General features: G+C 49.5%; 1 protein-coding gene across 9 annotated transcripts in view; it reads right to left on the reverse strand.

Moving 5' to 3' along the window:
• MEGF11 (multiple EGF like domains 11) overlaps window positions 1-23,223 on the reverse strand; it is a 393,564-nt gene that overhangs the window by 196,986 nt on the left and 173,355 nt on the right. For all 9 annotated transcript variants that reach the window (XM_059890764.1, XM_024997911.2, XM_024997910.2 and 6 more), the window contains exon 5: window positions 9,803-9,895. In XM_059890764.1, the coding sequence (XP_059746747.1) occupies window positions 9,803-9,895 (93 nt within the window). The remainder of the gene's footprint in view (window positions 1-9,802; window positions 9,896-23,223) is intronic.

Below are 23,223 nucleotides of genomic sequence, written 5' to 3' on the forward strand. Positions count from 1 at the left end.
GCGTGTGTGTATATGTGTGTGTGTAGGTAGGGGGCGCACAGTATCCTCTCCATGCCTGAGCTGTGTTCTGGAGGGGCTGTGGCACTGCCTGCCAGTCCCAATCAACGATGCCAGCTTGGCTGTGGTCCCTCTGTTCTGCTTTTGTCACATTCGGGATGGGTTTTCCCACCCTCCTTCCTCTCCTAGTCCTTGAGACTCACTGCATGTCACTTATTTATTTCGTTCTCAGGGAGCCAGATGGCCAGAGCTGGGGTGGGCAGAATGTGCCTCCCTCCCCCTGGCTGTGACAGCCCCTTGAACAGGCAGCTCACACACAGACCCTAGGCCACCCGGTTTCCAGCTGCTTCAGGAACAAAACCTGGCGTTCCTATAGGCCACATGTGCCGAGGCTTTGCTGACCCCTGGCCCTGCTCAGAGGGCACTGACTGGTCCTGCACGTCCCCTGGTCTGACAGTCAGAGGGAGAAGGGCCAAAGCCCTGAGAAGCCGCCTTCTCCCAACGAGCAGGAGAGCAGTGGTCCCACGCCTCCTCTGCCCCATGACTTGCTCCCTTGGACCCGGGAAGGGGGCTGTCTCAGCAGGTCTCCCCTCCTTTCCTTGTGGGCATTGTCACAAGAGAGCAACCCGGTCCAAGGGTGGAAGGAGGGTGGGGGGACCAGCTGTCCTCAGTCCTGGGGTTGAGGGTCTCCACAGGCTGCCCCCTCCCAGCCTCATCCTCACCCCAAACTTGTCTGGACCCCCGTGAGAGCAGAGCACCCCCAGCATCTACTCCCCATCATTTCCCATTCTTCCTGGCAGGCACTTTTGGAAGAAACAAGCTCTGGAGGGGAGGAAATCATCCTCTTCACTGGCTTCCAGAGCACAGCCACGGCCAGGGTGTCTCAAAAAGAGGGAGGCAGGGGGAGGGGAGGTGACATTCGAGGACCGAGAGATGGAGAGGCCAGCAGGTCTGTCTTCCTGCTGCCCTTCCCCTGCAGCCCACGGCACCCCCAGGACTCGGGGTGGGACTGGATTGATCTCTCTTAAATGTATTTACTTTTCTATCTGCACTGGGTCTTAGTTGAGGTACACAGGATCCTTAGTTGAGCCATGCAAACCATTATTGCACCTTGTGGGATCCAGTTCCCTGACCAGGGATAGAATCCAGGCCCCCTGTCGTGGGATCTCAGAGTCTTAGCCACTGAACTGCCAGGAAAGTCCCTCTTAACCCTGCTCAAGTCTCTTTCACCTCTATCACAGACTCCTCACAACTGAGTTATTCACTTTCCTCACCTTGCAGTATTCCCTGGTGGCTCAGAGGGTAAAGCGTCTGCCTGCAATGCAGGAGACCTGGGGTCGATCCCAGGGTCAGGAAGATTCCCTGGAGAAGGAAATGGCAACCCACTCCAGTACTCCTGCCTGGAAAATCCCATGGACAGGGAAGCCTGGTAGACTACAGACCGTGGGATCGCAAAGAGTCGGACACGACTGAGCGACTTCACTTTCACTTTCTTCCCCACCTTCTCAGCCCCAACGCCCACCCCCAGTGGCCTGGGGAAAGTCTGACAGACCCATATCGGATGCTCACCAGCTGTGGGGCCTTGGGGTATCATTTAACCTCTCTGTGCTTCAGTTTCTTGCTTCAAAATGGGACACAGCACACACCTGGTTCCTTCCTTCCTCCCAATATGGCTTTCCTGAACCCTTCGGTCCCCTCATCTCCCATCGAAGCCAGAACTTTCTCTCTCCCAACTCTTCCTCCTCCCTCCTCTCAGTATGGGTGGGTCTGGCTTCTGTTCACAGCTCCCTGAGGATGGGGGCCATGCCCTCCTCATTCCTAATACCCACTCCAGCCCCAGACCCCCGTGGTGTGGGCCTCTGAGTAGTACTCAATACATGCGTATTAAATGGAACTCAAGGGACAGAGAACACAGAGCCAGCGGAGCACTAGCCCAGCTACTGAATACCTTTTTGTTTAAAATTAGAATTCTGTGGTGAAGAGCAGCCCCTCTCATGCACAGACCTTGAAAAAGCATTTGCTGCCACGTCCGCAGCTCCCTTCTGTCCCCGTCACGGGGACTGCGCCCCAGCGTGCGCTGACACGGAGCCCACCGGCCCGGGGAGGCCCACGGGCGCACCAGATGCCAGCAGAAGGCGGCCCAGGCGGTTCTGCCAGGGGCCGCGGGCTGGGCAGAGCAGCGCACGGGAACAGCGAGTGTAATTGCTTTTTTGGTGATTCATCTGAAGTTGCTTTAACCTTGACAGCAGGCTTCGTGTAGGGAGAAAAACACTGAGTGAGCGGCAGCCTCCGGGTTGGCAGGATGCCCCTCTGCACCCCTCCCTGAGGAGGCAGCCAAGGCTCCCCAGGTGCCCCCACCTGGGGGAGGCAAGGCTATGAGTCACTGTCCCCATTCAGGGCTGCCCACCACCCCCACCCTCAGTCCTTTCCAGGTCCTGGAATCCCAGGAGGGCTATGCATGGCGGAGAGGGGTGTTGGGAAGAGCAGACAATTTCTAGAGGTCAGCAGCTGGAAGGGCATAAGGGCCCTTGATCAGGCGAGATGATGCTGGATTTTCACTTTCCAGAAACATGGCATCCTAGGATTTTTAGACCTGAAATATACATGCTGACCTTCCCATTTTATAGATGGGAAAATAGGCTCAGAGTAATCACTACTCAGGTAACTAATATGCCATTACATGGTGAAAATTTTAACTCTGTAGCTTCAAGCGTGCATGCTAAGGTGCTTCCATCGTGTCCGACTCTGCAATACTATGGACTGTAGCCTGCCAGGCTCCCCTGTCCATAGGATTCTCCAGGCAAGGATACTGGAGTAGGTTGCCATGCCCCTCTCCAGGGGATCTTCCTGACCCAGGGATCAAACCCGAGTCTCTTATGTTTCCTGCATGGGCAGGCAGGTTCTTTATTACTAGCACCACCAAAGTCACTCCAACAAATGATGCTGGGAAAACGTGATATCTACATGCAGAAAAACTGAAGTTGGACTACTTTATACTATAAGCAAAAATTAACTCAAAATGGATCAAAGACCTACTTGCATGAGCTAAAACTATTATAAGATTTTTAGACAAAAACATAGGAGGGAAGCTTCATGACACTGGATTTGACAATACTTTCTTGGATATGACATCAAAGGTACTGGCAACAAAAAATATAAATTGGAGTTCATCAAAATTTAAAAGTTTTGTGCATCAAAGGGTACAACAGAATAAAAAGGCAAGCCATGGTATGGGAGAAAATATTTTAAAATCACATATAATGCATTAACATCCAGGATATATAAAGAACACCTATAATTTAGTACCAACAAGGCAACCCAGTTGGAAAAAAATGAACATTTCTCCAAAGAAGATATATAAATGGGCACTAAAGTATACGAAAGGAGACTCAACATCACTAATGATTAAGGAAAAGCAAACCAAAACCACAATGAGATACTACTTTACACCCATTAGGATGACCATTATACTGGGTTGGCTAAAAAGTTCATTTGGGTTTTTCCATAAGATGCTATAGAAAAACCTACATGAACTTTCTGGCCAAACCAATAAAAAATAAAAATAGAAAATAATAAATATTGATAAGGCTATATAGAAATTAGAACCTTGTACTTGGCTAATGGGAATGTAAAATGGTATAGACCCTGTGGAAAATAGTATGGTGATTCCTCAAAAAATTAAACATAGAATTACTACATGCTCCAGCAAACTGCTTCTGGCTACCTATGCAAAAGAAGTGAAAGCAGGAATGTGAAGAGATATTTGTACACCCATAGTGGCGTGGTTCACAATAGCCAAAAGGTACAAGCAACCCAAGTGTCCGCTGATGGGTGAAGGGGCAAACAAAAGATAGTATATACATACAATGGAATATTATTCAGCCTTAAAAAGCAAGGAAGCTCTAATGCATGTCACAATATGGGCGCAACTTTTAGACGTTATGCGAAGTGAAATAAGCCAGTCACAAAAGGACAGATGTTATATAATCCTTTTTATACGTGGTACCTAGAGTCAGCAAATTTTGAGAGAAAATAGAATGGTGATTGATTGTAGCTAGGGGGTGTGGGGAATAGGAAGTTAGTGTTCAATGGGTAGAGATTTTCAGTTGGGGAAGATGAAAAAGCACTGGAGATGGATGATAATGATGGTTGCACAGTAACGTGAATGTCCTTAATGCTACAGAACTGCACAATTTAAAATGGTTAAAATGGTAAACTTTATGTTAAGTATATTTTCATACACACAAATCCCTAGCACACAGATATCGTGGTTTGAAAAGGGCTGACCTAGAGAGTCCCTGGCTAGTTGAGGAGTATGAGTGTATTTCTGAGTTGGTAAATGTTATATTTTCATCTGCAAGGATAGTTGAAAGCCAAGTCAGCCAGGGGTCCCCCACACCATTCAAGATAAGAACACATTTGACTTGGCAGAGGCTGCTCTTGGTGGTGGCCCAGCGTGGTTCCCACTGCCTTCATTACTCAGGCCTGCTCTGCAGTCCTGTCTCATGCTGAGCATCAGGCCTGGAGGGTGGGCGGGGTGGGGGAGTCAGTTTCCACAAATAGTGAGAGACTGTGCAATGAGTTTTTACTCTCCTGCACTCTATGCACATAGATAAAACCAGTTCAGTAGAATCTAAAAATATGGGAAACTACGGAGAAAGCGGGGGGCAGGTGGGGCTTCTCTCCATGTCTACCCCCGCTATCCTCCCTTCTGGGGTGGCCTGAAACCAAAACCAAAATGCCACTCTATAACCCAGAATCCAAACTGCAAAGCACCTTGGGAAGGGAGGCAGAGAAGCAGGACCCAAGAAATACAATAATTAAATAATACAATGAAGGCTGAAATTTCCAAGTTGATTCTTGGGTATCATTTATAAAAGTTAACAGGGCATATTTAATTTAGGAATTGGCTCACGTCCTTCTCCTTACAGCTGAAACCTCATAAATGAAATATACTGGACCATTGCCCAGTGCGGAAATAAAAGTTATGAATAATGTTTCTATCTCAATCATTGTCAGTGCTTTAATATTCCTAATTACTTTAAAAAGCTAGATATTCAATATGGCAAAACTTTTTTTCTTTTTATCTCCACTTGTGAGATTAGTGCAATTTAATAAGAGTCACTCTGTCGTCTTTATTCAGTGTAAACTGACATTTCATCCTTTTACTCTTCATTATTATATAGGATGGAAGTTTATGACCAAGCATACAGCCACTCCATTTGCCCATATTGGTTCATCTAACATCTTGGAATTATCCATGATAGCCGACGTGTCTACCTACCAGAAAAATCAGCATCACCTTATTTCCTTTATGGAGCAGAAAGAAATTCATCCAGGCTTTCAAGAAATTAGGCTATGAGGTTATAAGTCTGTAAAAGAATGAAAAGTACCCCCCATCCTACTACTGGATTCGTCTCTTTCATGTCTATCAAAGTCATAAATCCCTTGGCAACCACAGAGGGCAGGAGCAGGCAGATGATGGATCTTTATAATCCTCCCTGCCACTTCCAGGAACTTATCCTAAAAAGAAATTGGAACATGTGGACAAAGATACACGTGCAGGAAGAATCCTTGCAGCATTTTTACACAGGACCACAGCCCCTTATCCATAGGTCCACAACCCCCAAATCTGTAAAGAATCCAAAGGAATTTTTTTTTAATTTTCCAAAATTCATTTAGAGGCAGAATCTTTGTGGAAGCCATTTGTGGTTATACATCATCTGTATGTCACTAGAAGTCATCGGTTATATGTCACTTCAGAAATGTTACTATGTTTCATCCCAAGGTGTTGCCCAAACTCCACTGGAGGCATATGCCATATATGATCTAGTCACCATAAACTTTCCTGAACTCTGAAAAAAATCTAAATTTTGAAAGCAACAGGGAACAAAGATCTTGGATAAAAGATAATGAGCCTAACATACTGAAAAATCATAAACAGCCTAAATGTCCATCACCAAGAGACTGGTTACTTTCAGTAATCCATCGGATGAAATTCTATAAAGCCATTAAAAAATTTTAAGGTAGTTTCATGTTTATTGATAAGGAAATGAGTATATGATATAAGTTGAATTTAAAAAGTGAGTTACAGAATAGCACATTTGATCTAATAACATTGTGTCCTCATCTAGCTCTAAGAGCAAATATGCAGACAAAGAACAGGGAAGGCAACCACTCAGAGGCCAGAAGAGGTTATCGCTGGGTGTATGGGTTTAACTTTTTGTCTGTACTTCCAGTGACATTTGAATTTCCTTTTAAACATGAACAGGTATCAGGTAGCGCTAGTGGTAAAGAACCCACCTGCCAATGCAAAGACATAAGAGATGTAGGCTTGATCCCTAGGTTGGGAAGACCCCCCTGGAGGAGGGTATGGCAACCCATTCCAGTATTCTTGCCTGGAGAATCCCATAGATAGAGGAGCCTAGTGGGCTACAGTCCATAGGGTTGCAAAGAGCCAGACACAACTGAAGCGAACTCAGCACACAGCATGCAGGGGTGTTTTTAGAATCAGAAAAAAACACCAAGAATGATGCCTTTGACTAAATAAAAAATCCAAGCTTCCCTGCAAGTATGTCACATGTATAGACATGCAAATGAGAGACTCCATTCAGAAATCTCCAGATACTGCGTTGACAGAGACACCCATCCCCATTGACACGGGCCCCATGAAGTCCCTAAAGTGCCTCAGAGCACACACTGGCAGACAGGTGTCCAAACGCACAATAGCAAGGAGGGTCAGCTTGCTCGGAGTAAACAAATTCACAATCTGTGTCCCACGGCTGATTCATCTACTTCCACAACAATATCTCAGGGCCACATCTTTCAAGCAGATCCTTCCTTCCCCTGTGAGCAACTAGGTTTTCTCATCAAAGACCTGTTTCAACCTCAGGCTGTATTAACAGAGGCTGAGCATCCAGAAGGAAAGAAAGCATAATTACATGTCCAGGCTTAGGTTTTTACTTGATCAGTAGTCCCAGTTTCATCATTTACTGGCTGTGTGCCCTTTGAAAGTTCTTTAACCTCTCTGTGTTTCAACTTTCTCGTCTGTAAAATGGGGCTAATAATAATTTTCATATCATAGGGTTGTTGCAAAGAGTAAATGAGAAGATGAATAAAGTACCTAGTGCATAGTAAAATTCAATAAAGGGCACCTATATCTATTATTATTTTTCCATACGAGCTTGCATCTGTAGTCAGATCTAGGAACAACAGCCAAGAGGAATAAAGGCCACAGCCAATGGAGAGAAACTAAATAGAGAAGGAAGTTTAGACAATGTCATATAAGAAACAAAGAAGCTTTGAAAATAAAAACTGGGGGAAAGGAGGTGATCGCTGTCTTCTAATACCTGAAGGCCTCACCTGTGGAAGGAGACTCTGATATCATCTGTACGGTTTCAATGACTACCATCAATTGCTCTAAGATGACTATCTGCCCACACACAATTTGCTGTCCACTGAGCTCCTTGGGAGAAAGTACAGATAAGGCAAGGATGGTCATGGAGATCCAGCACCCAGCCCTGGCCTTTATCATGGGTGAGAACCAACTTGTAGAAGCTAGAGACAGATTTCAACTTAAAAGAGGGGAAAACTTTTCAATAGTCAGAATGTGCTTCTATAGGAAAGCAGTGAGCTCCTTGTTAAGAGAGGGATTCAAGCAGTGGTTGGAAATCTCTTGGCAGGGCATCTAAATGGTCAGTGCTCTGAATGATTTTGAGAATGGGAATCTATGAATTCTCTTCATTCAATCCTCCCATCTCTCAAAGGAGGGTTGGATTCATCTTTTAAGACTTTCTGTGAGTTTAGGAGTACATGCCTTGAGTAGATGCAAAGGTGGTGGCTCTTGAACCCACGAGGGTGGATTTACTGAGGAAACAGGTTGCGAGTTGCTCAGCACCAAGTCTGATGACTGAATTGGGAGTGGCAATTGGGCAGCTTGGGTTCACACTGTGAAGTAACAGGGCTACATGCTTGGTAAACACACTCCAGGCACAAGATTTACTCTAAACTGCCTAGTCCCGTTGATCTAAGGCAGCTGCCCTTCCATTTCTTTCACTGCACTGGAAGGAAACCCGAAGTGACTGACTGAAAACACCTCCAGGTCCCACAGCCACCACAGTCCAGAAACAGCGAGCGTCAAGCAGACTCGTGCTGGATGGTGATTTGTGCGCACTCAGGACCCGGAGACTCAGGCTGTATTTCAACCTCCAGCAGACCGCTCTTGACGTTATAATTTGGCAACAGCAAGCAAACCTGTCCCAGAAGGGTTAACCGAACCTGAGTTAGATAGTTCCTCATCAAAGATTCATTGTAGGCAAAGTTACACAAAGCAGAACAAAGCTAAGAGGGGAAAAAAGCTCTCAAACGTTTCAGCCGACATGTTTCTGGTGCTCACACAAAGGCTGCTTGAACACATTTCTTTATCTTCCGTGTCCCCCAGGTGTACCTTTCATTGCCTGGGGGAGTCCCTGCCCTGTTTCTCAGCACAACTTACCTCAAAGCAGGGAAAAGGGTGGAAGGAAGAAGATACTACAGTCAATGGAGGTCCCAGCACATTAGAGTCAGTCTCTGGAGCACCCCAAACTGACCCTGGGCTCCCTAAGCCTAGAGAACCACCCAAACAAAGCCCAAACAAAACCACATCCAATAGTTTGCTTCGCCTGGTAAGTTCCCATAGACTGGACGGACAGGGAGACTCCAGTTAAGGCCTTTGGAAAAAAGGACCATAACAAGATGTCACCCCAGCAGAGAGTGGAAAACAGCAGGGTACCACCCTGGGCCAGTGTGGACCCAACATTCCTTCTTGAAGTTGTCATGATCGTTGCAGAACAGGGAGGTGGCTCCCCAAGATGGGTCACTGGTATGGGTTAGACCCCGCCTGGACCAGCTTAGCTATGTTACCTCCCCGAGTCACACACAGAAAGACACCCTATCCCAGCTCAAAGCAGGAAGGAAACTGGGCTTCCACACTAATCAAGGGCTCTTTGGAATCAAGTAAGACTATGACATTAGCCAACCATTGATCCCAAACAGTGCCACTGGAAAGAAGGCTATCTGTGAGGATATAGGGGAAATGAGCCAAAGGGGAAGCATTCGCCTTCAGCTGGACTCTCGGCAGAGAATTCCCTGAGCCCTCGGCCGCCAGTCCCACAGTAGAGATGTGCCTGTGCTGCTGTGGGTCACTCGGTCAGTCCAAGCACATCCGCCTCACTCGTGCTCACTAGAGAGCCTCCCCCAGGAAGTGTGAACAGCCGCCCAGAGAGATGTAAGAACACAGTAACCGCCCCCTACAAGCATGCCATTCTTCTACCTTTGGGGAACACAGACGCATCCCAGGGCCCACCAGTCTCATAAATCAGTCCCTGGAGTTGCTGTGAGCACCCACTGAGCCTTTGGATCAGCCACACTGAGGACCAAACCTTGACTACTGTGACGTCCTGGGTCGACACCCACGGGTGGCTTCTCAATTTCACTTTAAGCCTCAAAGACCTTACTCAGAGGTGTTTCATCCATCAAAAGTCAGAGTCTCTGTGAGTACCCACTGAGCCTTTGGATCAGCCAAAGATGATCCATAGATGACCACACAGTTCCCCCCACACACAACATGCAATGCCCCTCCAGACCTCCACCATGCCCCTAGAGCCCTCCACCCCAAGTACCATCATGTAGGCATGCTTCCTCCCCGATGCCCACATTTGCCTAGGCACCCCAAGCCCAGAACAAAGAATTCAGCATCCAACCACGGCACAGCCCCTCCCCAGCCAGAGCTGTGGCCCTGCCCAAACCCCAAAGACCCCAGACTCACCGCTGGAGCAGTCAGGCCCTCCCCAGCCGGGCTCACAGTGGCAGGTGTCCGGGGAAACGCAGCGGCCATGCACACACTCCTCTGTACACAAGGCTGCGGGAGGTCAGAAGAGAGGGAGGAAGAATAGGACCAGTGTGAAAACCAAGCCATCTGGTCAAGGAGCACAATCCACTTTGTAAAGATGCTCAGAACACATCTCTGGCTGCAGGGAAAACAAGCTACTCCTGACCTGAGTTATTTAATTAACTCTGAAAAGGATTCAACAGGGTTAATTTTGCTTCCTAAAATGAAACCCAAGCCTCAGAAATGGCAGCTTGGTGACTTTTCAAGAGTTATTTCCTCCCCAAAAAAGGAAACACTAATTTTTGGCTATCAAACTAGAAGATGGCTTTAAAAATAAACAAACAAACAGCTGATGGGGAGGGCAACAGAATGAGTTTTTAAAAAAGAGTATTTCCTGCAAGGTTTAGCACTAGGAGACCCTCCACAAAGCCCAATCCCTACATCCCCACCCCTGTTCTCTTTCCCCATCAGGTCAGAAAATGACCCATCTTTTGGTTTCCCCAATGTCCTTATTGCAAAGACCCCCACATTTATCAGGTTGCCTGAAAAGAATCTGTTCCCCTCACGTTTTCCCCACCTTTCTGCCCTCCTCCCCAAATGGCCCTATTTTGGGGCTCTCAAATGTCAGCAAATCTGCAAAGTACACAAATGCTGAGGAAAAAGCAACAGCTAATTATAAGAAAGTAATTAAGAGAGACAGCCACGATGATGATAATTGTAATTAGAAAGTGCCTGGCAATTTCTTATCACTCAGTCAAATGCTACAGCCTCCTGAGTTGGGAGGCAATAGCAGAATAGTTTCCATCAACTACCCCAGTGCTGAGAAGGCTTATTGGCAGCAGTTTGAGGAAGGGAGATTATTTCTCTCTCCCTTTGACATCCACATTTTCTCAAGGTCATCCATTGCTCCTGAGAGATCTGCCCCACCATCTAATCCATCAGTGAGGGATTATAGAAACCTCCTTGGCCACCCCATCCCCCCAATTTTGTGAGCCTGGGAAATCAGCAGCTACCATCAACACTGTCAGTTTTTCAGAAGGGATCTAGATGAAGCTTTTTTTCTGACAAGCGACTAGCCATCTTCTCGCTGCTTGGAACTGGCCTGGGCCAGGGAAGCAGGTGGCCCCCAGTGGTGAGCTTAGAGAAGCTGCCACTGACTTCCAAACACCCACCCTGCTTCCACGCCCACTGCTTGGCCGAATGCGAGCGAGAGGCTGCTGTCATGTTAGACAACAAAGTTCATTTTATGGTGGGTGGGGGGTCCTCTGCATGTGTGCATGCTCAGTTGTGTCTGACTCTGTGACCCCATGGACTGTAACCTGCCAGGCTCCTCTGTCCATGGGGATTCTCCAGGCAAGAATACTGGAGTGGGTTGCCATGCCCTCCTCCAGGGGATCTTCCCAACCCAGGGATCAAAGCCACATCTCCTGTGCCTGATGCATCGACAGTGGATTCTTTACCTACTGGGCCACTGGGGAAGCCCGTTGGGTCCTCTGGCCCCTCCCGAATACAAACCTTGGCTCTGAAGCTGTTGCCTTAGCTTTACCTAGGCCTACTGGCAAGGAAGACCCCAAAGAACCATTTCAGATGCCCCATTGGCTCATAGTTAACTGACAGCCCATCCTTTGCCAGCCTGGGAAGTGGTGTCTGTGGGGAGCCCTGGCCCTTGAGTCCTTCTCATTGGTACAGATGGCTTTCAGGCAGAGTTCTGGTTGTGCTCAAGACTTCAAGAGCCCCTCACTTCACAGATCCTGGGTAGTGGCTGGGACCTACTAGCTAACCCACTTCTTAGCTGAACCCTGACCCCAGTGACCAATTCCACTTAAAGCCACAGTGAGCTGCTCACTCAGTAGCTAACAAGACCCCAGTCAGTCATCCCTGCTGCCTGGCTTCCCCCGCTCCCACCGCACTTGCTAAACAAACTCAGATTCGATGTCCCCAGCATACACCAGACTCGAGGCATCGTCCCCTGGTTCCCCATCCCAGCCCTGTCCTCAGCGGCTCCCTCTTCCCTCCATCCCACCCCCTTAGGCTGAGGCCCCACTTTTTTCCATTCCTGGGCCCCTCACCTTCCAGCAGACCCTCCCGTCAGCTTGTCAGGTGAGCCCAGATACCTCCAGGCACCTTCTGCCTGCAGACAGCAGCGCCTTGATCCCTGCTCAGGGGTTCTGCTGCAGAAGGCGAGGGCAGGCAGTGGACCAGGGAACCTGTCCCATGTTAGGTCTGAAAGGCACCTCACAGAAAATCCATCCATCTGCTTCATTTTATCCATAGAAGAACTGAGGCCTGGGGGTCTGGGATCCCATGAACTGTGTGATCTCTGGTCAGGGAGGAAGGAGCTGGAGGAGGAGGCTCCCAGAGACAGAGGCCTCTGAAGGCTGAGGAAGGCAAGAGGCGACCACGATCATGTGGCCTTCATGCCACATCCAGGCTGGACAACCTCTCCCACCCAGAAGGTTCAAGCCAGAGAAGCTGTGTCACTGTGCCAAGTCCCCTGCAGGCTGAGCAGAGGCTTGGAGCAGCTCAAGGGAGAAAGGGCAGAGACTAGCCAGTGCCCCGCCAACCCTCACCTCTCTGGTCCTCTGACCCTAGAGACCTAAGCCCTGGCCTTTGTCCTGCCCCACCTCCTACCTGCAAGGGAGGCACCTCCGGGGGCTCTGAGCAAGCTCTTCCCATTCTCCCTTCCCGTGGCCTCTCCCAGGGACCCCTAGGACCATGTGCTGAGGAACCTCCCCCAGCTCAGCCCTAGATCCAGCACCCAGGCTCCCGGTGACTCTACAAGCAGAGTCCCTGGGCCTGAGTCCAGGGATGTGGTTGCTGTCCCCGCAGTCCATCCGGACCTCACTGTCCCCCTCTCCTCCTCATCACCCTGGTATTCCGTCTTGGCTATCTGCTTGTCAAAAACCTCAGTTCATTCATAGTTCGTTGGCATTGTTTAGACAGTGTTGTCTGAAGCATGAAATATTGGAGAGCAGATTTCTGAGGTTCAGATAGCCATATCTGGCAACTAGACCACTACGTGTTCGTTATCTGGTGGGGAGGGGACAGGACAGCGGTGCCACAAGGTGAGTCTCCTGAGGTGGAGCAGAGGCAAGACCCGTGGCGCCACCTGGAGCAGGGGCAGCCAGCTCCTACCCAATTCTACGGGAACCCCAGGCGGGCTGTCCCTCTACACAGGGCCGGGGTTTACACGGCAGCCACCCCAAGAGTATACAGGTCCCCTGAGTTCTCTCTGACCTGAGTCCTTCACGCCAGCTGACCCCCCAGGAGAGGCTGAGTCACGGTTCCATCACTCCCACCTCCTCCTTCTCAGGCTCTTGTAACTTGAAATGGGGGCATTCTGTCAAACCCCCTTTCTCTCTGCTGCACACCCGGGTGCTGTCATGGGCATCCTGAGGCTGGCTCTGCCGAGGGCTCTGCGGGGACATCTGAACCTCTGCCCTCTCAGCTTCCCCCCACCCTGACCGCCACCCCATCATCCCGCCTCAGTCCCGCCTCTACCCTCCCAGGTGTTAGAGGTGCATTTAGTGATGAGCAGCATGGCACAGTGGCTAAGAGCACAGATGGCACCCAGGGAGCCGGGGCTGGGCCCGGCAGCGCCACTCATCAGCTCCGGACTTCAGGCGGGTTACTGCCCCCTCTGTGTCAGTCCCCATCTGTTCAGTGGGGGAGAGTGACAGGCTGGGCTTTGGGCTGTATGCAAGGATTCAGTGAGCTGACAAAGTACCCAGAGCAGACCCCTGGGGTCCAGTCAGTGCTGAGTGAGTCCTGTATTGTTACTAGTAGGGTGTCCTCAGCCCCACGGCAGGGTCTTGGCCATGTTTGAGCTTCCTTAATCCTCCACCCCCAGACTGTCTATCTTGTTCTCATCCTTCACTGAGGTCATAAACACGGGGGGTGAGCTCTATGGGACATAGGGGTGGAGTATTGGAGGGCGGCCCCTTCCCCACCTCCTTGTGGAGAGGCCAGGATGGAAGAGAATAGTGACGACCCATATTTAAACTCCCTATCTGCTATTTACAGTTACAGTTACAGAATGATAAGCAAATAGCTTAATCTTCCGTGCCTCAGTTTCTTCATCTGTAAAATGGGGACAATTATAGTATCAATGTCATGGGCTATTACAAAGATTTAATGCAGTAATACATAATGAGTGTTTAGACCCAGCCTGGCCCCCAGTGAGTACCCAATAAACAGGACCTGCTGTTACTAATTCTCTGTCTCTCACACATACCGTGGGGTCTGGATCCCATGTCTAAGATAGCTGATGGTGCTCACCACTTAGTGCCAATTCCTGTGTGCTACCGGTTTCTGAGCACCCTCTATGTGCCAGGCTTCCCCACATGCTACCTCAACATCTATCACAGGCCATCCACACAGACCTTGAGAGAGTTACCTCTGTCAGTACGTGTCTCTCCTTTGCAGATCTCCAGCCCCTGGGGGACAGAGGCCGCTTTCAGTTGGGCTTTTTAAAGCTCTCATGATGCCTGGTACACAGTAGGTGCTCAGTGTTTGTGGGTCCCAAGGAGAGAGCACCAAAGCAAGCATGGAGAGGGCATGGTTGTCTTTGGTTTCAGAGGTCAGTCACAGGGAAGTCGCCACATCTCTAGACCCTGCCTCTTGGCTCAGGCTACTTCTGGACCTGTGGGAACAGGGTGCTGGGTGGTCTTAGGGATGGTGGGGGCTGTAGAACAAGCCCAGCTGTAGATGTGAGGAGACCCGGGTTTGTGTCTACCAGCATCCATCTCAGTGATATCAAGCAACTCACTTTCCTCCCCAGGGCTGTAACTTCCCCTGAAATTCAGATTAGACCAGAGGAGGTCTGAAGTCCCATTCAGCTGAGAGTCGCCAGAAGTCGTCATCTGCCCATGTCCTCCAGAAAAGGCCTGGACTACTGCCAGTGCTCTAGTCCCACTCCCTGATCCCCAAGCCCCATCCTCTCCCTATGGTCTTGATGTTTTAATCATCAAGATGATTATGCCCGACTCTTTAGTGGCCTCATGGACTATAGCCCAGAAAGTTCCTCTGTCCATGGGATTTCCAGGCAAGGATGCTGGAGTGGGTTGCTATTTCCTTCTCCAGTGGATCTTTCTGACCCAGGGATCGAACCCAAGTCTCCTGCATCAGCAGGCAGGTTCTTTACCACTGAGCCACCAGGGAAGCCCTTCTTACAGTCTAGTAAACCTCTACTTTTGATCTCACGGGGACCCCTGGTATCTGTCCTCCATTCCTTTGAAAAAGGCACTGGATGAAGAGCCAGGAGACCCAAGTATGAGTCCAGCATGAGCCTAGGCAGGTGGCTTCCCCTTCTCTCATCTATAAAATAAGAGCATTAAAGCACATCACCCTTAAAGGCTCCTTTGACTGCTGACACTCCCTGGATGCTGTGACATCACCATGTCACAGGACCTGAAAGCTTGAAAGGCTTCCCCTCGGCTCCCCAGTCCCAGTCACCTGGGTCAGCAAGGCCAGGCACAGCCTCCATCACTCAGCTCCACCAAGAAGCTGAGAGGGCTACAGCCAGCCCAGTCTGCACAGCTATGGAAGGTGAAATATTTTCCCACCAGAACCTCCCTACCCACTCAAGGTTCCTCCTGCCTGGCCCTGCCACTTCCCCAATTAGCTTGGGTTGATCTGGCCTCCCCAAAAGTGTGTGAGCTCTTTGAGGTTAAATCCAAACTCATAAACATCCCTGGAACTTACCATGTCTCACAGTTACTCCATGAGTGGCTGTGTGACCCTGTGCTTTGCAAGGGAAATTTATAAGACTGGGGAGAAGGACCAGGATGCAGTGTATGGAACCATGACCTGTGAGGATCATGTGAAGGTTGGGGCTTGTTGATGGTGGGCAAGTGTAGCCTGCAGAAGCAAGTAATGAGTGGGAGGCAGGTCAAAGTCAGCTGACAGGCTGTCAAAGAGAAGTGGGAGTCACTCAGTCCCAGACAAAACAGGAACTCAGGGGCACACGTGACAAAGGGGCAGATTTCAGCCAAACTCAAGGCAAGATTTTCTATTACTTGGATGGTTCAGCAGTTCAGAGGCCTCTTTCTATAGGTAGGTAGCAGCCCATCCCTGGGAACATTTCAGTAGAGTATAGAGGACCTACAGAAGCTGGAGGGCAGGGGTCGGATTCTCAGGCCACATGCTGCTGCCATCTATTTCTATAAGTGATGTTCTGTTGGAGCACAGCTGTGCCCATTCACTGACATATTGACCAAGGCTGCTTTTGAACTAGAGGGACAGAGTGGAGTCCTCGCCACAGAGACCGATGGTGAGCAAAGCCTAAACTATTTGCTATCTGATTCCTTAGATTTCCCAATTTGGTAGGAAATTGGATGTTGGGACTCTTAAGGTCCCTTTCCCCCTTCTATGCTTCTATCATTCACTCATTCCCTAGTGTGACCAGATGGTAAAACAAAGCCCAAAGTGTGCTTAGGAAAACACCCAGTGATGCCCAGTCTCCTTTCTCAAGTGGTCCTCTGGGTCCACCTGAAGGTGCAAGAGGCTGGGAAGCATAACCTTCAGCAGCCACAAAGGCTCACTTGACCCTTTATTTCTGTCCTCTCTTTTCCTCCTAGAGGGACAAGGGATGCGGACAACGTAACAACCACGCATGCTGCAATTGCTTAGGTGGATACTAGTGGCTGCGGTAAGTGAAAGAGGCCAAATGTAAGTCCTCCTTCTTTGCTGGGCACTGACTACCCATTGTTCCACTTCATCCTTGAGGCAGGTATTGGGTTGGCCAAAAAGTTTGGGACCCAAATGAACTTGTTGGCCAACCCAACAGTTTCCATTATCCCTTCTCAAGCCTTTATAGTTTTATTAAATCCTCCTCTGTTAACATACCATCTGTTTCTCACCAGGACCTAGCTGATCCACTTGCCAAGACAAGGTTTAAACTCACATCCATGTGATGCTAAAAGGTCTGCCCTTAACCTCATGCTCCACCGCCACCTGGACCACAGGCTGAGATAAGTTAGTACCAGCGCCAAATCTGTCACCAACTTAGCAAGTCCCCTCCCTCCTTCTAGATCTCAGTTCCTCATCTATGAAATGAAGGAGCTGAATGACATGATTTGAATGTTCCTTCCAGCTCTGGGAGTCTAGGGTTTGAATTTTTGGCTCACTGATTCAAGCCAAGCTTGAGAAGAATCCATTCCACAAATGTAGATGCAGAGCTCGGCATGGGAACAAGTGTGCTCCGAAATACACAGGCAAGGCCAGAGCATCAGTCCTGGGCCAGGTTGATATAAAGCAGCCAGCACGGGGATCTTGGCATTGAGCCAAAGGATCTAGGTCAGACTTGGGGTCTCCTCTGCAAATGAACCCCTGAGTCAACACTAGCCCTTCCCTGGCCAAGGCTGTCTCTCACTCGTGATGAGCCCTCTGAATCAATCCCCCAATCCTATTAGCATTCCATGCAAGTCCCTGAGGTGTTCATAGTAATATATTTTGCCTGGTGGTTTGCAAAGGGTCTTCTAGTTAATGGAACTATAAAAATTACTTACATGAAAAGGTCAAGATAAATAAAGAAAACTTTCATGCTCCCTGGCCAGCTAGCCTGATACCCAGCTAGGACAAAAGAAGGCTTGGGAGCCGAGGAAAGGAGGTGGTAGCCTCCCAGAATTCTATAGCACACAGCTTCCAGGGTTTTCCACTAACCCCGTTTTCCCCAGTGTTTCAAGGCACATTGATCAGCCCTCCATCAGCATTCTTGGCTGGAGCCTCAGATCAGGCTGTCATTTGATTCGGCTTGGAGGTAAAATGACCTACATCCAAACAGGCCTAGGTGCCAGTTCCAAAGCGACACACTTAGCATGCGTGATCCCGCCATGGCCAAGGTCATAGAGCATGTGAAGGTGCTGGGGGTGGGTACTTGTGCGTCTGTGTCAGGGAATCACCAAAGAAGTTCTAAAACAATTCACCAGATGTGTATCATTCATTCCTCTCCAATTACCAGCCTGGCACCCTGTCCATGGCCAGAAAGAGCCAAAACAGCTGGTCGACACATCTAGAGTTGGCTTTTAATTGCTGCGGTCACATGTGGCTCTGAGACGTGAATACTCAATCTTTTTAAAAAAGCAGCATTTCAGCTGCAGAACTGATAGGATGGAAGGACATGAAGGGCCAAACGCTCTCCTGTCTGCGGCCTCCAGGTCCCCTTTCTTCCCAATGACGGCGGTAGGGGATGGGGGTTGGTCCTAGGGAGGCTTACACAGGACCCTGGGGTGGGTAACCAGGGGCTTGTCACCCCCACTCAACCAGACACATTGGCCCAGAGCCACTCATTTTAATTCAGTGGTGCCCTAGCTGAGTTTTATCCTTTGGCATCTGCTGCTGCTAAGCCGCATCAGTTGTGTCCGACTCTGTGCAACCCCATAGACAGCCGCCCACCAGGCTCCCCCGTCCCTGGGATTCTCCAGGCAAGAACACTGGAGTGGGTTGCCATTTCCTTCTCCAATGTAGGAAAGTGAAAGGGAAGTCGCTCAGTCGTGTCCAACTCTTAGCGACTCCATGGACTGCAGCCTACCAGGCTCCTCCATCCATGGGATTTTCCAGGCAAGAGTACTGGAGTGGGGTGCCATTGCCTTCTCCACCTTTGGCATCTAGCATCATCTAAAAGCCCAGGTTCCTGTCCTGTCATGTATTAGCTGTGTGTCCTTGAGCCACTTATCTTGTCCTCAGTTTCTTCATCTATAAAATGGTTGTGAACTCAGAGGTAATTCATGCAAAGTGCCTAGAACTGGAGGTTGGTTATAATTGCTGTTGGTTGTTTTTGTTTTTAATGCTATTGTTAAGATTCCTCTTCCCAGGTCTGGCCAGGGCAGCTGCGATGCGTGGCCCCAGAGTATCCTGAGGCTCATTTATGGCTCAAAAGACGATAGAGTGGCCTGGTTTCTCACTTACCCAGGCAGGGAGGGGAGCAGCTGAGCACTGGGAATACTGCAGAGACAGAGGGTAGGAAGGGAGGAGACACAGTCCAGGTTCAACTCACTGGTGAATTATAATTTATCCAGGGGAGCACCATCCACACCCCTTTCCTCTTGCATTTCTCAGAAAAGAGGATCATGGAACATAAGGAGGCCCCAGGCTGCCAGGCTCTTTATCTCAAGGCAGACTAGTGGTTGTACTTTTGGGGGGAAATGTGAACTTGGGGGCGGCACCTGCAGCCTGGGGATCCTACCTGCTTCGCAGCACCCTTTGCTTATTCATGCAAGTACCCACCCTCACCTGCCTTCCCCTGCTGTATCCTGGGCTCCCCGGGCAGGGCTTATGCAGAGGAGTCCAAAATGAGGAACTGACCAGGTCTTCCCTGCCCTTGGGACTCCCAGGCAGTCAACACTCCTCCAGATTGCTCTTGATCCCTCCCCACAAAGAGTCCTCTGGCCCCTAAAAGGCTGGAGCACCCCCTCAGAGAGCTGTACACAGGGGAACAAGGGCTCAGCTCCGATTCCCACAGGCCAGGAGCATGAGGCAATGGGAGAATGGACTCAGGAGCTAGGCTGTCTGCTACTTCCTAGTTGTGTGACCCCTAAGCAATTCCTTCACTTCTTTGGGCCTCAGTTTTCTCATCTTCAAAATGGGAACAATGGGAACTTCCTGGGTGGTCCAGTGGTTAAGATTCTGTGCTTCAACTTCAGGGGGCACAGTTTCAATTCCTGGTCAGGAAACTAAGATCCCACATGCTGCAAGGCCAATAAATAAATGAATAAATAAATAAAACCTGCTCAATCACTGCCCCATGGTTGTTAGGAACATTAACAAAGGGGAAAAACACTCTCAAAAAATTTAAAATAAAAAATAAAATTGGGACAATGATCCTCTCCCATAGAAGTTGGTTGCAAAGTTAAATCATCAGTATATATAAACTGCTTAGAACGGTGCCTGTCACATAAGAACCACGCTATTGTTTCTTTCGAGATCATCTATTACATTCCCCTGCCTCTGAGCACTCACTCAACCAGAAAGCATTTATTAAGCACCTACTACATGCCAGACACTCTGCTACGTGCTAGAAATACCAGAAGCAAGCAGCTGCAGTCCCTGTTTTCTCAGTGTGACAGTGGGAGAGGGAGACAGTGAGTGAGTGAGTGAGCAAGGGCACTAAGATGTCCCTGGAACCACAGCGGTTCGGGGTGGGCCTCTGCAGTTCATCCTATGTGCCAGCACGCAGCCCGGTACCCAGCAAGTATCCCATAAATATACACGGAAATGACTGAGAATCTGAATCTGTAAAACATCTCTCCCCTCTCCCAGCGCTCTGCCGTCTCTAATGTGGGCCAGGCTGGTTAGGGTTGAAGATGTAACTCAGCTAAGAGGCCAGCACAACGCCAGGTCCCAGGTCTTCCCATGGTGGGACAATGAAACGCCCTTTAGGACAACTCCAGGGACTCTCCAGCTTAGAGTCAAGGATTGTTCCAGCAAAGTTCAACAAGGATTTCAGTCAGGTTTGGGCCCTCACATTCCAGCCAGGAGCCCTGGGGGCCACTTATCATCAAACACCAGGATCAGATCACAAACTCCCCTGGGGTCCTGTCTTTTATCTACACTAGTCACCCCAAGATATTAGCCTGCCTCTTAGGGCTTGTCTCAACATAGCTTAACCGTTAATAATTGTTTATCAATTAAAATTGCTGGGTGGCTCAGATGGTAAAGAATCTGCCTGCAATGCAGGAGACCCCGGTTTGATCCCTGGGCTGGAAAGATCCCCTGGAGGAGGGCATGGCAACCCACTCCTGTATTCTTGCCTGGAGAATCCCCATAGACAGAGGAGCTTGGTGGGCTACAGTCCATGGGATTACAAAGAGTCGGACACGACTGAGCAACTAACACTAAACTGCCAACTTGTCAGAACGTTCCTAGCGGGTTTGCAGGTAAAGCAACACATGTGGCCACTGGGCCTGACAGAAACACCAGCGTTGCAGTCAGTTCCCACGACCAGCCCTGCAGGCCCCAGGTCTGCACGTGGACACTCCTGGGACCTTCAGCCTTCCTCACTTGGTAAGGGATTTTCCCAGCTGAGCTGTTCAAACCACCAATCCAGCATTCCTTCGAGGAGGAACAGCTTTTCAACTTGTTAATGATGTTGGAACATACGGCTTGAGTCAGCAACCCCCAGCACACGACCCAGGAAGATCTTTTTCTGTTATTTTTTTTTCCCCCCACCGTTTGACAGATGCCAGGCTTTCTCCAGAAAGACACATTCCAACTGATTTATTTTTTTTTCTTTGGGAAATTGATCCTCAATGCCTACAAGGAAAGCAAAACATGAGGCTTGTTGAGCACGTTTTTAATGCTCTGATTTAAAAACTGGTCCCCTGATTCTGCCTTGTGGCTTGCCCTCCCTGAAGGAGCTAGCTGCTTCTCCCAGCCACATGTGACAGAGTCCCACAGGAGGTGCTGGGGGGTGAGAACATGTTCATTAGAGAGGCCCCGGGCAGAGGGACATGGTTAAGCATGTGGGCTTCAGGTTGGACAGACCCGGGTTCACGTTCTGGTTCTTCCACTTGGCTAGCCGTGTGGCCTTGAGCAAACTAGAATACCCTAACACCACCTTGGGTTCTCCAACTGTAAGACTGCTGCAATAGCATCTCCTAAAAAAAGGGTTGTTATGAGGGGCTAAGGAGAAGGCAATGGCACCCCACTCCAGTACTCTTGCCTGGAAAATCCCATGGATGGAGGAGCCTGATGGGCTGCAGTCCATGGGGTCACTAAGAGTCGGACACGACTGAGCAACTTCATTTTCAATTTTCACTTTCATGCACTGGAGAAGGAAATGGAAATCCACTCCAGTGTTCTTGCCTGGAGAACCCCAGGGATGGCAGAGCCTGGTGGGCTGCCATCTAGGGTCGCACAGAGTCGGACATGACTGAAGTGACTTAGCAGCAGCAGCAGCAGGAGGAGGGGCTAAATAAAACAATGCCTGGAAGGTGGTTGGCAGAGTGGGAGGCAGCCTACACATGACCCTCATACACTCAGAGAAGTCAGCAGGCACTCAGAAGCAGAGCAGTTCAGAGCAGAAGGGGCCAAGTAATCAGAGCCCCCACTTCCACCACCTCAGCCAGTGCTTGGAGCCCCTCTCCTGTAACCCATGCCAAACCCCTACTGAGAGACTCCTAGAAGCAGGAAATGCAGTCACTCTGCTCCAATGTCACTCAATGACATCCACATCCTCAAGAGAGAAAGGCTCTCTCCTACCTCTGGGCCTTTGCACAAGCTGTCCCCTCCTCCCGGAGACACTCTTCCCCTCTTCTTTGTTGTCCACCTTAAACATGGCCAACTTCAGGAAGCCGTCCCTGGACATTTCAAAAGGCTAGGTGCTCCTGGTACACGCTCTCCTAGCACTTGCCCTTCCTCATCAAAGTACAGGTCAAATGTTACTGTTCTGCTTGTTTCACTGTCTTCAACTCTGGACCAGGAGCCTCTGAAGGGAAGATGCTCACTCCCTTTGTCTCTTGAAACCTTAGGGCCCAGAACAGATGTGGCACAGAGCGGAAGCTTCATAAGCATCTGTTAAAATGTATGAATGAATCAGTCAATGAAGCCCCTTCTGTCTTTGAACCACTCTAATTACTAGAAAGCTTTTTCGCTTCACTGAACTGAAATCTGCCTCCTCAGAACTTGCCTGTGTTGCTGCTGAGTCTGCCCCTTCCTGCTCCCCAGCCCATGTTTCATCCTGATTCCACACGACAAGCCTTCAGGGAGCTTTTCTCTATTGAGACTGAAGCTGATCAGATACAGTGACAGGAAGCCACAGCTTCTAAGGAGGGTGTGGCTAGGACCAAATGTGTGCATGTGTGGAGAAGCATCCTTCCTGCCTCCGAAGTTAACGTTTTGTGCTGGATTCTGGGGCCAGGCTCTTGCCAGTAGCTGGTGTGAGGAAACCCACGCCAGGGTTTACAAGCACCATCACTGCCCCAGTAGTTGAGCAGCCTGTAGTCCTGCTGGTTTTAAATCTCACTCCTAATGAGGAGCTAAATCAGGAGCTACTTAGCATCACTGATTTAGGGCTTTAATAAAAATAATGCAAAGTGGAAAGGAAAGGCAGCTGTGAAGGTCACTGTCACCTGCTCCTCCGTTCTCACCACCACCATCCTTGTGAGGTGCCTCCTCAGAGGCACCTACCCAGACGAGGGCCCCTAAATTCCCTGGAAGCCCACACACAGGAGCTGGTGCTTTTATGAACTGCGTGCCTGCTCAGTCACTTCAGTCGTGTCCAACTCTTTGGGAACCTATGGACTGTAGTCCGCCATGCTCCTCTGTCCATGGGATTCTCCAGGCAAGAATACTGAAGTGGAAAGCCATGCCCTCCTCCAGAGGATCTATCTTCTTGACCAGGGATTGAACCCTCATCTCCC

The sequence above is a fragment of the Bos taurus genome, chromosome 10, assembly GCF_002263795.3.
Source record: "Bos taurus isolate L1 Dominette 01449 registration number 42190680 breed Hereford chromosome 10, ARS-UCD2.0, whole genome shotgun sequence".
Lineage (NCBI taxonomy): Eukaryota > Metazoa > Chordata > Mammalia > Artiodactyla > Bovidae > Bos > Bos taurus.